Source organism: Bombus vosnesenskii, unplaced genomic scaffold (assembly GCF_011952255.1).
Source record: "Bombus vosnesenskii isolate JDL3184/JDL3185 unplaced genomic scaffold, Bvos_JDL3184-5_v1.1 scf7180000013263, whole genome shotgun sequence".
Lineage (NCBI taxonomy): Eukaryota > Metazoa > Arthropoda > Insecta > Hymenoptera > Apidae > Bombus > Bombus vosnesenskii.
In genome coordinates this window covers 9,181,189-9,195,655 of record NW_022882923.1, presented here as the reverse complement: position 1 = coordinate 9,195,655, position 14,467 = coordinate 9,181,189, and the positions used below count along the sequence as shown (strand labels likewise).

Below are 14,467 nucleotides of genomic sequence, written 5' to 3'. Positions count from 1 at the left end.
GAACACATTGATACGAAACCGGACGAACATATGTAACCACTGTATGGCGAACACGCTTTTGTCATTATTCGCCCTTACGTACAAATGGGGTTGCTTGTATATACATGTGACGCTAAACACTATCTCAATTGACCAATAGAATTCGCCAATTCCAATGCACCAATCCGATAACGATCTACAGCGACGTGCAAGATATTCAAACTGCATTAAACCTGTATCTGAATTCTATGACTTTTGACAGGCACTTATTTCATTCACCGAGACATGTCCAAGAATTTGAATCATCTGTCATTAATCAAAGACATATTTGAATTCTTTTCTAGGATTTTATTTCAATACGCTTCTACGTATGTTTCGCGCTTTTCTCATGTTAATAAGGCGTTAGTATCGCTGGAAGCTTTTGGTAAAACATGCTAACATGGCGTCTGCGTCGGTAAGTGTACGGAACATTTTAACCCATTCGATTTTCGTATATCGACGCCAAGTATTTTTTTTTTTACTTCCACCTTTAAACTGCCAGGTTGCATAAAACTATAACAGAAGAATCATTTTCATCGCGAAAACATCATCACCGTTTTGTTGTCGTGTCGGAAGAATTGCTATTGACATTTATTCGTGAATATCCGTACGTATAATAGTTAAAACAGGTGTAAATCGATATGTTTTGAAGTGTGCGAGGTGTTGCTGTATCATTTTTATGTGTTAACCTCCTTCTAGGGAGGGAAGGAGAATTTTCATTTTTCATTTTCATTAACGTTGTAATCACGGTTTGACGTGTAACGTTGTTGCTTGTCAATAGTTGAAATTTTATTATGTGATTTCTTAGGTACCTTTGCTAATGGATGATGATACAATTGCTTTTGGCGAAGAGGATGAAACGGGTCAAAGCAACAATAAACTTAAGTATATAAATGTTACAATTATATAAACATTTAATAAAAGTAATTAAGGTTTGAGATTGACAACATTGTATCTTTATAGACATCCATATGTTACCATGTTTCATTTAGCCTTCAGAATAGCAGCGATAGTAGCCTATATGTTATGTGGATGGTTTTCAAATAGTTTCATAACTAGTTTTGTAGTTGTTGTATTGCTCTTGTCAATGGACTTTTGGACTGTTAAAAATATCACCGGAAGGCTAATGGTTGGTCTTAGATGGTGGAATTACGTGGATGACAATGGAAAAAGTCACTGGGTATTTGAATCCAAAAAGGTTTGTTAATTAAAAGTCTATATTTTATAGGCATTGCGTACATCCTTTCGATTTTGTACATTTTAGTAGACATTGTATCTACCCGAATGAATAAATAGTTCAAGGTTTACCAGTTTTCACATTTTATGCCCTTGACACATTGTGGTAAAAAAGAAAAGATAAAAAGAGAAAGGCTTATAATTATACAGGCATTTAATGTTTCACTGTTCTTGGTAAACAACATTGAAAAAAGAGTAGTAGAAAGGATTGTAATTGTTTACTATAAAATACAAGGTCTACTATGTATACCCTGTGTTTCAGGGTGTCCAACAGAACCGCATTAATACTACAGAAGCGCGTATCTTTTGGTTAGCCTTAATTCTCTGTCCACTTTTGTGGTCGATGTTTTTTGTGGCAGCCTTGTTTAGTTTGAAATTTAAGTGGCTGTTGCTCGTTTGCATCGCAATCGTTTTGAATAGTGCAAATTTATATGGATACGTAAAATGCAAAATGGGAAATGATAAAAATATTTCGACTGCCACCAGCGACTTTCTAAGAAAACAAGTCATACAAAATGTTAGTAAATGAATGTTCTTTATAGTTTGAAGGATATGTAAACCAGAAGTACATAGATCTATTGTTATTCTCACAGGTTGCGTCCATGATGACCAGGAGTCCACCCGCAGGTAATCCAGGTGCACCAACTAATGTGATATAAGATTAGAAATATTCAGTCATGATATTATTTAAGGAAAAACATTGCCGTAATAAGTATCATCGTGAAAACTGTCGACTTGTATATAATGATGCGAATAATTGTATATCTTAATGAAATAATATAAAATAAAATTGCTATTGAAAATATCGTCGTTCGTTTATTTCCTGGTGTTTTCACGTTTCGAAAAAAAAAAAAAAATGCGGATGTTACGTTAATTATTAGTTTATTGATGCCACAGGGCAATACATAATGTACACCTTATTTCTCCTTGTCAACAGACTTTCTATTACACAATATTTAATTTGTATAGGTGTTAATTAGTAACATTGCATTTATTATATTCATTTCAGCCTGTTGTATTCTTTCTGGCAAGAAAGTATCACAAAATAATTTCCCATTCTTTCAACGATATTTAATATTTGACTTATTCTTTGTTTCTTTAATTCACATTTTCCACGGAATTAATGACTGCAATCGTATGACTACAATCTTATCCAAATGGATGAACTCGAGATGATCTCACACACAGTGTAACAAACTCGTCGTGGTATTGCACGGAGCGATAATATGGCCGATTGTATTTTGTTGTATTAGGAAAGATTGCTCCGAAAACGCGAGTCGTATGCTTTTTAAGAAGAAGAATACAACAAACCACATATTGCTATACACTCTGGGATATAAAAAAATTATAAACACTAACAATAGACACGCAGCTAACGTACAACATACACAAAACTTTTGGAATGATACAAAAGAACGTAATAACATTACGGTTCGGTATCTTATAAATATATGAATATCGTGGACTTTTTTGAATTGGTAAATTCATCGGATACAATTTAATGCTACTAACTTATAACTAGTAATATGTTTATACAATCATTTAACTTTTCGTTTTCCGTAACATATTGTATTTTTAGTCTGGAACTTTGAACGCGAAGTTGTCGACCGTCTTGGCGAAGCTGCACTTTGTGCAGGATTATATTCCTTCTCTCTTTTGTTAAATCTTTTAATATATCTATATAATACGTGTGTATGTAGTTAAAAAGTTGAATCGAAGGATAACAACGACATCCTTAAAATCATCGTACCAAAGACTTTAAAGTTTAGTTCGCTTCTTCCACGAATATGATTATAGATGTTACGAAGAGATTCTTTAAATTCAAATCGTTTTGTTACCATGTTATCATCGTTTGTCCATGGGAATGTATTTCTTTGTTTTCTATGTACGTTGGTTTTTCAGCCTTTTTTTTTTTTTTTTAGTGTGATGCATTTGTATAACAAGTCGATTTTTTTTTTTTAATAAGTTTTTACACCAATTGTAGTTCTTAACAATGGCACATTTTTATCGAAGAGAGAAGTTGTTTCAAGGATTACTTAATCACTGCTGATTTGATTTACTGAAAAACAGTCGTATCGTCGTGTCTCTTCATTGCCAGTAACAACGAATTTATATTCCGAGGCAGAAGCACGATATCGCTAGTTATACACGAATAAAAGGTAAACAATAATGAGATTGAAGAAAGTAAATGTACATTAATGTGATAAATCAAGTCAACAGTATAAAAAAGAATAATTATATAAATAGAATTACTTTAAGACTAACTTTCGTGCTCGTACCAAAGGCCAGTATACAACGATGATCAAGAAACGAATGTTGACAACGTATCTGCAAGCGGAAAAACTCAGTTCCAAATAAGTCATAGTGGATGGATTAGGAAGAGATTATGTACAGAAGAATCGAACACATCGGAAAATCTCGGAATTTGAACGGACAATGAGAGAGATACAAAGATTAAGTATAGTATAATCTTTTATAAGGACGACCGAGGCGGTTTAAGTACTTTTTAGAAGTACCGAAAATATACGTACACGATAATACATTAGACACGCAATGGCCTTCAGTCTTACAACATCAAATAAAATGATATGAGATGCGAATAAATGCACGCTCGGAAATAATACAGTAGGTCATTAGTCTTCAATGTAAATCTCGTGTAAAAAAATAGGTACGCAAGTAAAGTTGCATGAAAACGAACTTATGTTAAAAAACAGTATCAAAAGGTGCGTTGAAAACCGAAAAGCGACAAAACGGATGGAAAAAATAAAAGAAACGTGCTTATATTGACAGTCTAGAAAATATCCACAGCTTTTTTTTTTTTTTAAATGCGTACTCTCTTCAATTATGATATTTATAATATATATGTATATACATACATACATACATACATACATATATATATTATTTATCATTTTACTTATGTATATTTATATTTATATCCATATTTATAGTTATATTTATATTTATATAATGTTGTTAATGACAAACGGTGCATTTATGTACACTTAGTCACAATTCCTGACCCTCGAACCACTTTCAACTGAAAATATGTATATACGTTAGATGCTTGATCGAACATCATTAAATTTAAAAGTTGAATCTAAGAATGTAACATCGATTCCTCTCCTTTCGTACGTTTCTCTTCTGCATTTCTTGCTTAGGTTACTGCACGAACCCCTCGCAATCAAAAGAATGCCAAAAACTGAAAGAGATCTTCTGACTCGCTCGGCTGATTATATTCGTTAACCATACCATCCACGCACTGCATATTTTTTATAGCTAGAATTTTTTGCTTTACCATTATCGTCGAACAGCGATAAAACGATTCTATACCGAACGATACGGTGAAAATTTCGAAATATAGAAGGTATATAAACGAGCACAAGCTTATTGTCCTCATAGACTACTTAGAATTTCTGTAAGTGTTTAAATCGCGAGTAGTATACACCTCTACCGTTGTTGCAATGTATACGCAGGACAGGACGACGCATAATCACGAAACTGATTGTTTTTGGCATTGATCTGACGCGATATCCGCGTTAAGGACGATGAATTACAAAGTTTCGTTGACTCTTCCCTTAGCGTTTCATGAGCTACGTTTTTCGATGAATTGTACTAGAAACGAGCGAATCTCCAGAGCGGAACTGGTGTACTGCGTTTGATAGCCTTGCAACTGGGGAAAACTGTAAAAGTAGTCGAGGTAGAAGCCTACAATGGTACTCTGTACACAAGGGCATCGAGGGCTCGGTGGAATAGTACGCAAATCCGACATACAGTGCTTCTAGTTAGTTAAATTAGTTCGCGTAGAAACCTGCACAACACTTTGTGCATTTTAATTAATTGAATATAGGCACCGTTTCCTTTCATACTTCCTTCACTCGACACAGTCGCATTATTTTCTTTTTTTTTTTCTTCTTCTTCTTCTTCTAATGGCATCGCTTACAGACTAATCTTAGAATAATCGCCTTACGATCTACTTAAAATTACAGTAGGTAATGAGAAGATCCCTATCGTGCGTAATGGGTTCAGCATGAATAATTGTCGATTTGGCAGTATGGTAATTTTCTCTTCGCTGAGCGGAAATTTATGTCTCTCTGTGATTTCTCCTCCTTTTATGATCGAGATACTTGCAGTTTCACCCTCTCCCTCTCTCTCTCTCTCCCTCTCTCTCTTTCTGATTTCTCGATATCTTCCGTGTCGCATCGATAAGTACTTTACGAAACGCGCGCTTTCTTCGTAGCTTTTCTTTTTTTCTTCTGACGCGGCATGTTTCGCACTTGTAGTAGCTCGCCTCGGAGGTTTCATTACGTTCCCCACTAATATGGAAGCACTGTTCTTCTCCAACGAATAGGAAAGTTTCAGCATAGAACGAAATATCATGTACGCTGACGTTTGGATCGCGAGTTACATGATCGTAAAATAATAAATCTCGTCAGTTTCTTCGTTATTCTTACATTATGTAAAGCAGCCGTCATTTTCGAGCGATTCGGGAGACGTGTAATCGGAACGTGTCTCACAAATTCTCCTCGAGTTGGATATGTTTCAGTGATCGTTTCAATTGTCCACTACGATTTCCTCGTACTATTTCCTCTCGCTTGTCAATCGCTTCCCGCTTGATTTCTTCGATTTCTAGCTCGAAAACGTCCAAGTTTTCTCGTTTCTCGCGTATTCTTGTTCGTCTGCATGTCATCCTGTGTATTTGTGTGTGTGTCCTCTTTTTTTCGAATTATAAAAGGAAATTTTGATATGATGGTAAAGAATATTTCTACAGATATGATTGTTTTACAGCGAGCTTTTCAGCCGTACATTCTAAACGGCAGTATTGTCCCGTTTTTGTTGTCGGGGAATTTGAAAATTGTTTCAGCACATACGGTGCCCATAAAAAGTGGAACTTTTCCGCTTATCTTGAGACTGTTGCGACACCATTGACTGTAAGATACTTGGTTGCTACCGTAGTTAGTTGATCGAGAGGTTAATAATTTATCGCCTTTCTACTGTATTTGTCATTGGAAGGTACAAGTATGGTACGCTTTGCCCGGGAACATGATACAGGCTACATACTTACAAACTTACACATTTTTCGTCTATTTCATCGTACTAGACGCGTCGCACTTTTGCTCGTTCACCGACCTCTCTTTCGTTTCTTTGTCGATCTCTTCTTTCTCTCGTCGATTCTCTTTCCTCGCGAGTGTCGGCTTGTCAGTTGGCGTAATGATCGAAAGAACCCAAATATTCCAAACTGGCGCGATAGCAAAACTGGTATTGGTCCTGCATAAGCAACATATATTACATTTTATCTACGTGTTACATGTTACAACAGCTATAAAAATATATAAGAAGCAAATCTCAGATAGAAAGTAAAATTCCGTATGTTCGCGCGTTATGTGAGAAATTTAAGGCTGCAAAAATATATATATAGAGAAGTGAAATATCTGAGAACTTGAAATATCTGAGAAGAAATATCTACCATATTAAGATTAAAATATTTCATTGAAAAACGTCTACAAACCTCGGTTTGAACCATAGCAGGTCGTTGCGTGCGCAATATTCTGACCGTTTGGAAGATGTCAACGACTCCCTCATACTGCATACGTTCCAATACAATGCTCAGGGTGATGAAAACGCCTGTTCTCCCAACTCCGGCGCTACAATGTACAGTTATCGGTCCATCTTGGCCAAACTGTTCTTTCGTTTTGTGCACCTGTCCAATAAAGTCGATGAACCCGTCGCCGGACTTTGGAACACCCTGTTCAGGCCAATCGATGAACTGGAACTGTCTGACTGTACGACTCGCTCCGTCTCTCGCATCCGTCACTTTGAATTCTCGCAAAATGTACTGTGGCATGTTGTACTCCGCGATGGGATCAACCACAAAGCATTGATAACGAATTGACCTATCGGACGGCCAGTACTGATGGCATTTCTCTCTACCCATCTCTTTTAATTTCGTTAACATGACCACGATCGTAGAATTATGCTCCCACAGCATACGCCAGAAATCATCTGTGGTGTCGCAGAGGGGTCCTTGAGTGGCGATATAAGCACCACGGTATCGATATCCATCGATGAGACTGGCGTTAATATAATCCGATCCTTCGATGTTGCGTTGTGGCTGCAGGCATACTCTGGTACACTCGTAGGGCAATATGTGCACCAAGCGATTTTTATGCTTGTTGCAGGGAAGGTTCGCTGAGATGAATCGCGACGAATCCACTTTGATGTTGGACAGTTTCTTGAATTCCAGTTCCATACCAGTGATATTGTCGATCTCTGGCTGCATCAGCTTCTGGATGTGGGAATGTAAGTTTCTGGCAGGCACCTCTGTGTTGCCACAGATCACCGCCTCGTAAAGCGCGTCGTGGATGAAAATGTATTGATCCTCGGTTTGGACCATGTAGTTTCTTTGAGCTCGTAGACAAGTCACGTGGCCATAGATGTCGATCATCTTTTCGTGTTTGATCCTTTCGAGCATCGAGTCGATAACGATGAAGCAACCCGTTCTTCCAACACCGGCGCTACAATGGACGATCAGCGGTCCGCTTTCTGGTGGATTCAGGGATCTGACCCTACGCAAGAACTGCAAGAACGGTGCAGGATGCTCTGGTACACCGTGATCAGGCCAGGCCGTAAATTGCAATTGCTTTATTTCACGTCTCTCGGAATAACCCGCTCTGGATATTTGGAATGTTCGAATGCAGTAGGTAGCCAGCTCTTGAACGTCGGTGATGGTCACAGTCATCAAACCGTAAGTTTCAGAACCTCTACCAGGCCAATACTGATCGCACTTAATCCTCGTTCGTTCCTCCAGCTTTGTCATCATCACGATCGTGCTCGATCTCAATTCCCAACACATTCGCCAGAAATCTCCAAATGTCTCTTGTAGAGGCCCTTGCGTAGCCACGTACGCATTTTGCTTTCTGTATCCATCGCAGTAATTGGCATTTATGTAATCTGTACCCGACATGCCATCTATAGTTTGCAGAATCACCCTCGAATGATCGTAGGCGATCACGTTCGCGTAACGATTCTTCGAAGCGTTTATTTCCATGTTGGAGTGGTCCCAAGTGAATTGCTGTCCAGGCTCGATCGACTCGTACTCCTGACTGAACTTTAGATTGTCGTTTGCTTTTAGGCGCTCGATGTGATTTCCTAGTTCGCTGATCGGAATCGGAGGATGAGAGGCCATGCCAGGCGTTTGGAAATTTAAACGGCGCATTTCGACTGGATCGGATGGAGCGTGATTCGAACTGATGTCAGCGGCCATTAATGGTCGGGTGACTGCTGCTTGATCGGGTGCTTTGCAGGGTTGTCTTCGTCTAAGGTGATAAATGAAAATATCGTGAAATAGGTTTTCGCCTCTAGGAAAACGTATATCAAACTATGTCATTGCGATATCATCGATGTTGATCGATTTGCTACTGACCAAAGTTCCATTGTCGCTGTATTCGATACTTACTTTTTAATAACGAAGAGAAGGACGAGACATATGCTGACCATCAACGCAGCTATTATCGGACCGACCACCCACACCATGCCTGGCTCTTGGCCGCTGGTTTTCACCGATACCTCTGGATTTCCATCCACCGGGGTATTCGGATTGGGACGTCGTGGTGGCTCACCAGGGGGTACTTCCCTCATATCGAGAGACAGGTACTCGGAGAAGGGTGACGAAGTGTACAAATGCTAGAATACGAAGTAAAATTAGTTATGTTATCATATTTATTCGTTTAATATCTTCCTCTCTCTCTCTCTACTAATTGCAGTCTCATTCCCACCTTTCTCGGTGTGTCGACAACGGCACGCACAAAGATCCTGTATCGTTTACTCTTCTCAAGCTTACGATTTTCATAACCCTCGTATATATCTCCGCTGCCAAGATGGAACGTATACGGAATATCTCTATGTGGAAACTTGGCAGCAATGTAAGGAGCATTCTCCCTTTCCTTAGCCCCTTTTCCCGCGATCATGTCCTCGGTCAATTCGTCGGGTTGCTTATCCGCTGTTGACGGGTCCTCGGGCACGACGATCAAATAGTAATGCGAAATTGATCCATATTCTTCGGAGGCCTGGGGCAGAATCACTTGAATCTCCTCTCCGTTGACCACGCCATAGAAATCAGGCTTGACCATAGGCTTCGGAGCTGCCATTTGCGTGGTAATGGTGATCTTAGCCGGTGGCCTGTACTGACCATCTCTTGGCACCGCGCTCACATTCACATTGTACGTGGTGAACGGCTGCAGTTCGTTGATCGTGGTCGTCGTCACGCTAGGATCCAAGAGAATCTGTCTGCGTGGCACGATCTGCGTTTGCGTGATACCTTGCGAATCTACGAACTCTTTGACAGCATCGAACGAGACCTTGTAGTTCATGGGGTTCAGTTTGATAGGCGGTTTCCAGGAAAGGGTCATGGAATGCGTGGACGAGTCCGGCCCCCTTAGATCCAAAGGCACGTCTTCCGGCTTCACCTTGACCGTTACCTTCTCGCTGAGTCTTCCAAGGCCAGTCTTATATCTCGCTGCTACCGTGATCGCGTACTGAGTAAATTTCTCTAAGTTGACAAGTTCCGCCGACTCGGTGAGGCCGACAGTCTTTTGCTTCCACTCGTCTAGGTCCTCGACAGCGGTTGTTGTGTAGAATATTTGATATCCAAGTATCTTTCCACGGTTAGGTACCGGTTCCCACCAAACTTCCACGCTCGTGTCCGACGTGGCCACCGCTTTTACCGACATCGGTGCCCGGCCAATATCTTTCTCCGTTATGATCGTGATCTTTTCCGAATATGGCCCACTCCCCCTGGATGTGTGCGCTCTCACGTGAAACACGTACTCCGTATTTTCCTCCAAATTCGTGAAAACTGCTCTCGTCTTGGTCGTATTCCTGTTGATGGTTGTAGAGTGATCGTTCTTCTTGTTGAATTGAACATCGTAACCGGTGATCTGACCGTTTCTGTGCTGTCGCAGGGGCGGATCCCACGTGACACACACTGTGTCCGGAGTTTGGAAAAAGTAGGATAAATTCGTCGGCGGGCCAGTTGGCTCTCCTTCGGGACTGTACCAGAATCGCACCGTCTCCTGACCGAATCCGATCGCGTTTTGACCAGCCACCCTAAACTCGTAATCCACCCCTCGTTCCTCTGCGAATTAAATCCAATCAAAGCGTGAAAAATAGTAATTTTCATTAAGAAAAAATGATCAAACGATACCACTAAGAGAGGAATACTGTATATAGGGGAATCGAGCTTACCAAGATCAGTGATCTTGTAAGTATGTTGACGGTTTCCTGGAATGTACTCTTCCTTGAGCGTTTGGTTCTTAATTCCGTATCTTATTCTATATCCCAACACGTCGCCGTACGTTTGCGTAGGCTGCGACCACTCGAGTTCAACCACGTCAGGATCTTTGGACAAAAGTCTGGAAACGAGACATTGTCAGAAAAATAAAAGAAGAAAAAAGAAGACAGGACATTGACAAGAAAATTTGAACTTTATTAATTTTATGGATCACGGCTTCTGGGTGATTCATACGTCCGATATAATCTCGTTTTCCAGTTATAGCTTGTTTATGTCGAACTCGTTCGACACAGGCCGTTCGATGCTCGGATTTTTGAACAACTTTGATTGACACGTTAACGAAGTGTTTAAACATTATCAATTGGCGTTTTATAAATAGACTGCGGATTTTTATGCATTCACGGAAAATCAAAAAATACACGGAATGGACATAATATGAAATAATATATGAAATACATAAAATATTTAAAATATAATACTCGTTATAATACGTAGTAGGTGAAACAATGGTCTGCCTCAGCTTCATTTTTCCAATCGTATTCATAAAAATATAAAGTTGTATAAATATCCACACGGCTTCAATAAGCTACGCGTTTTAAATATTTCCATACGTAATAATTAAGAGAATTCGGCTTTGGAGAGCGAGTCGACTAGGCGATCGTTCGTCCGTTTGTCGATATATATATATATATATATATTTTTTATGCTAGCGAATTTTATGTCAAGCGAAAAAAATATCGAAAGTTCGTTTGGCATGAAATATAAAGGAATCTAAAGAACATACTTCACGTTAACATGAGGTCTATTGGGTACACCTCCGGGAGTTCTGACAGTTTCTGGCGGCGAACGATCACCGTCTCCTTTTCTCGTTAGAGCGGCCACTTGTACAGAGTACGTGGTGTCAGGTTGCAACCCGGTAATGTTCACTTCCAGCACGCCGTCTTCTTGCACGTCGCGTCGTATCGGCTCGTTCAACAGATCCTTTCCCTACAAAGGTAAATAGCGAAAATATTAGTCGCTGAGAAAATGCGTCCGTTTGAACGAATCACAGCGTGAAATTTGAAGCTCCGCACAGACAGACCTCTTCTCTCATTTCCTGCACGTGTATGTGATAACCTCTTATCACGCCGTTTTGTTCTTTCGACGTTGGCGGTCTCCATTTCACGTGTATCGTGGTCGAATTGATCGGTGTTACCGTCACGTTTTGAGGATGACCCGGCACTGGAACGCAACGATCGGTTAATTCGTGCACTTGACGGCCGATTCTGCTGCATACTCGCAATCACACGCTCTCACACTATCGCAGTCATACTTGAAAGGGGGGATTAAACGATATCATAACCAGGAAGAAAGATCTGTAAAGTAAATAAATACGTAGGGTTGAATCGAACGAAACAAAACGGTAGGGGGGGGGGGGCTTGTCCATTGAATCGTGTCCGTCCGATGGATCGAAGAAGCAAACTAAAAAACTAAAAGTACTCTTTTCTCTCTATGCAGAAACATAAAATAACGTCGATCTCTGTGTCCGTTTAATCGGTAACGATCTGTAACGGGTCGTTCGTCGTTGGTATATAAACGAAGTGAAGGAGCGCGTAGCGAAAACAGTATGGCAAATCAAAGCGTTGTATACAGCAAATTGAAAACTCGTGCGAGAAACAAAATAACGCAGCTGCGTTGCAACGAAAGGGAACAGGTGAAAGACAGAACGTAACGTAAACGAACGAAAACAAATCGCAAGGATGAAACGAGAAAGAGAATATGATAAAGATAGAGAGAGAGAGAGAGAGAGAGAGAGAGAGAGAGAAAAAGAGAAAGAGAGAGTAAAGAAAAATTAATGGAAAATATGTACATGCCACCAATCGCACACGGACAAAACGATGTACAAACAATATTACGAGGTACGCCGGTACCTCATGCTCTACGTCCCTACGACACGATAATCCTCCATTTGAATACCAATAATGTATGTTTTTATTCTGCATTCGATTTCAGAACGCGAATGTACGAATGCGCGTATAAATACGTCATCGAGATGCAAGAGCGCGGTTACGTTGGTCGATAATGCTACGGCAATATTGGAGAGTCCATGACGAACGAAAACGAAGTAGTTCCGTTATACGCATACATACATACGGTATACGCGTATATATGCGATGTACTATCGTTGGTTGTGCGACGTGGATGAAAACTGTGCCAGAGGAAACGTGCAATCGTGTTTTTCGATAAACGTGCAAGGATAACGAAATGTATCACGCGAATTTACACATATATCCACATTGATAAGCCGTTTTGATAATTTGTCGCGAACGTCGCTACGTCGCCACCCATTTTCATTTCCCTCGTTGCGATTTTGCTTTTTTACGCTTCTCGAAGTCTTCGCTTTGTGATCTGCACGGATCTCGAGACCCGGTTCGATATATTTCTCTCGAATCATCCCCATTATTGTATTTTCGATAGACAACGACGAGAACGACGTGGACAAAGACGACGCGTGGTCATGGACGGTCCAGTATCCGGCATCGGAAACGTTATATCGGCGTTACACAGAAAAACAACGAACGAAAAAAAAAAAAAAAAAGAAAGAAGAAGAATTGTAGGAGAAAAAGAAAAGGAAAGCCTAATGTACCTCTAGGTTTGTACGAGAACGATAACTGCAGCCTCTACAAAGTGTCGCAAAATAAAAACTGCGTTGCAAGAAAGAATACGACAAAGAAAAGCCAAACACGACTGCTGCATACAGAAGATGGCCTGTATACAGAAGAAGAAAGTTTCCCTCGGTGAACGAGATACGTCTCTTGCTTCTATATCGGTTTTAAGTTTTACTGTTCTCGCGTAATTAATGTATCAATTACGTCCATAAAATCGCTACGCAACGCAAAAAACAAAATTGGCGAGCGCGCAGTCGCAGTCGCAGCCGCAACTATTTACGCAGACGTAAATAGTTTTCATTTTAATTGTATTTGCTTACCGACTGCAGCAACGAAAACACAGTGAAAAAAAAAAAAGAAAAAATCTCCAAAATAGTCTCCCACGGAGAAAAAACAAAACGATATATGCGAAAGAGCCGGAAAAAAGGAACAAAAATATTATATATATATATTACGTGTATATATATATATATGTGTGTGTAAAGAGAGAGACAAAGAAAAAAATGATTAAATACAGGAAGAAAATTCATGGCACAATTCGAGACGAGCTAAGGGATACTCACTTTTTGGATCTGCGCCCCAAAAGTCGCCAAAAAAGTGGGAAAAAAATCTCGTAAAAATTCGTGTCAACTTCTCACGTATATTGAGTAGAATTATTAAATATTTAATATATTTAGGCATATCAGTGGGTAGCATACTACTGATTATTATCAACGTCAACATGGCCTCTTTTACAGCTATTGTATTTTTTTTTTTTTTTGCTCTGATTAGGGGGAGAGAGAGAAAGAGAGAGAAAAAAGGTATGAAATTTTTGTCTGTTTCTCTGGTGAAACACGCACACGCGCACTCGCTCGTTCGTTCGTTCGTTCCCTCCCTCCCACGCGCTCGATTCCAATCGCACCCTCTGCTCTATTCGTAATATTTTTTATCGCTCTGCCGAGTAACGTCGGTGGACAAAATTCTCTTTCGAATCGATCGTTAAATAGAAAAATATCGCTTGGTCCTCGGTTGCAGTTGGTCGCAGAGAGGCGGGAGATGTGAGAATATCTTTTTTTTTTTTTTCTTGTCTTTTTGGCATGCGCAATCACTACTCCAAATATGAAATAACTAAAGGCTCATGTCCACCTGCCTCCTGCCGCCGAGAGAAAGACTCGCCGATTTTTCTTCTTCTTTGCGAAAATTCGAAGCGATACGTAACCGCGGCCTTTCTTATCAGAGTGAAGTCGATCCAACAGCTTTCGGCCAAGGAAAATCGCGAGGAAGGAAGAAAACAGAA

General features: G+C 40.0%; 2 protein-coding genes across 23 annotated transcripts in view; one reads left to right on the top strand and one right to left on the bottom strand.

Annotated features, from left to right (window-relative positions):
• Positions 1-294: 294 nt before the first annotated feature.
• LOC117232834 (uncharacterized Golgi apparatus membrane protein-like protein CG5021) lies at positions 295-2,059 on the top strand. Of its 5 annotated transcripts, none has more exons than XM_033492532.1 (5): positions 295-433; positions 827-903; positions 982-1,216; positions 1,529-1,771; positions 1,848-2,052. In XM_033492532.1, the coding sequence occupies exons 1-5, from the start codon at positions 419-421 to the stop codon at positions 1,911-1,913; spliced, it is 636 nt and encodes a 211-aa protein (XP_033348423.1). In that variant the 5' UTR covers positions 295-418; the 3' UTR covers positions 1,914-2,052. The 5 variants fall into 5 exon arrangements, with proteins under 5 accessions (XP_033348423.1, XP_033348447.1, XP_033348415.1 ...); XM_033492556.1 differs by having other exon boundaries at positions 296-433; positions 1,011-1,216; positions 1,517-1,771; positions 1,848-2,044; XM_033492524.1 differs by having other exon boundaries at positions 297-433; positions 1,517-1,771; positions 1,848-2,059.
• A 60-nt stretch (positions 2,060-2,119) lies between these two features.
• LOC117232714 (tyrosine-protein phosphatase Lar) overlaps positions 2,120-14,467 on the bottom strand; it is a 278,813-nt gene continuing 266,465 nt past the window's right edge. For 14 of the 18 annotated variants that reach the window (XM_033492311.1, XM_033492390.1, XM_033492320.1 and 11 more), the window contains 8 exons: positions 13,755-13,763; positions 11,625-11,764; positions 11,328-11,530; positions 10,498-10,664; positions 9,030-10,387; positions 8,711-8,937; positions 6,764-8,570; positions 2,120-6,522 (listed from right to left, as the gene is read on the bottom strand). In XM_033492311.1, the coding sequence (XP_033348202.1) occupies positions 6,454-6,522; positions 6,764-8,570; positions 8,711-8,937; positions 9,030-10,387; positions 10,498-10,664; positions 11,328-11,530; positions 11,625-11,764; positions 13,755-13,763 (3,980 nt within the window). In that variant the 3' untranslated portion in view covers positions 2,120-6,453. The remainder of the gene's footprint in view (positions 6,523-6,763; positions 8,571-8,710; positions 8,938-9,029; positions 10,388-10,497; positions 10,665-11,327; positions 11,531-11,624; positions 11,765-13,754; positions 13,764-14,467) is intronic. The other 4 variants (XM_033492328.1, XM_033492418.1, XM_033492351.1 and 1 more) reach the window with 1 other exon arrangement.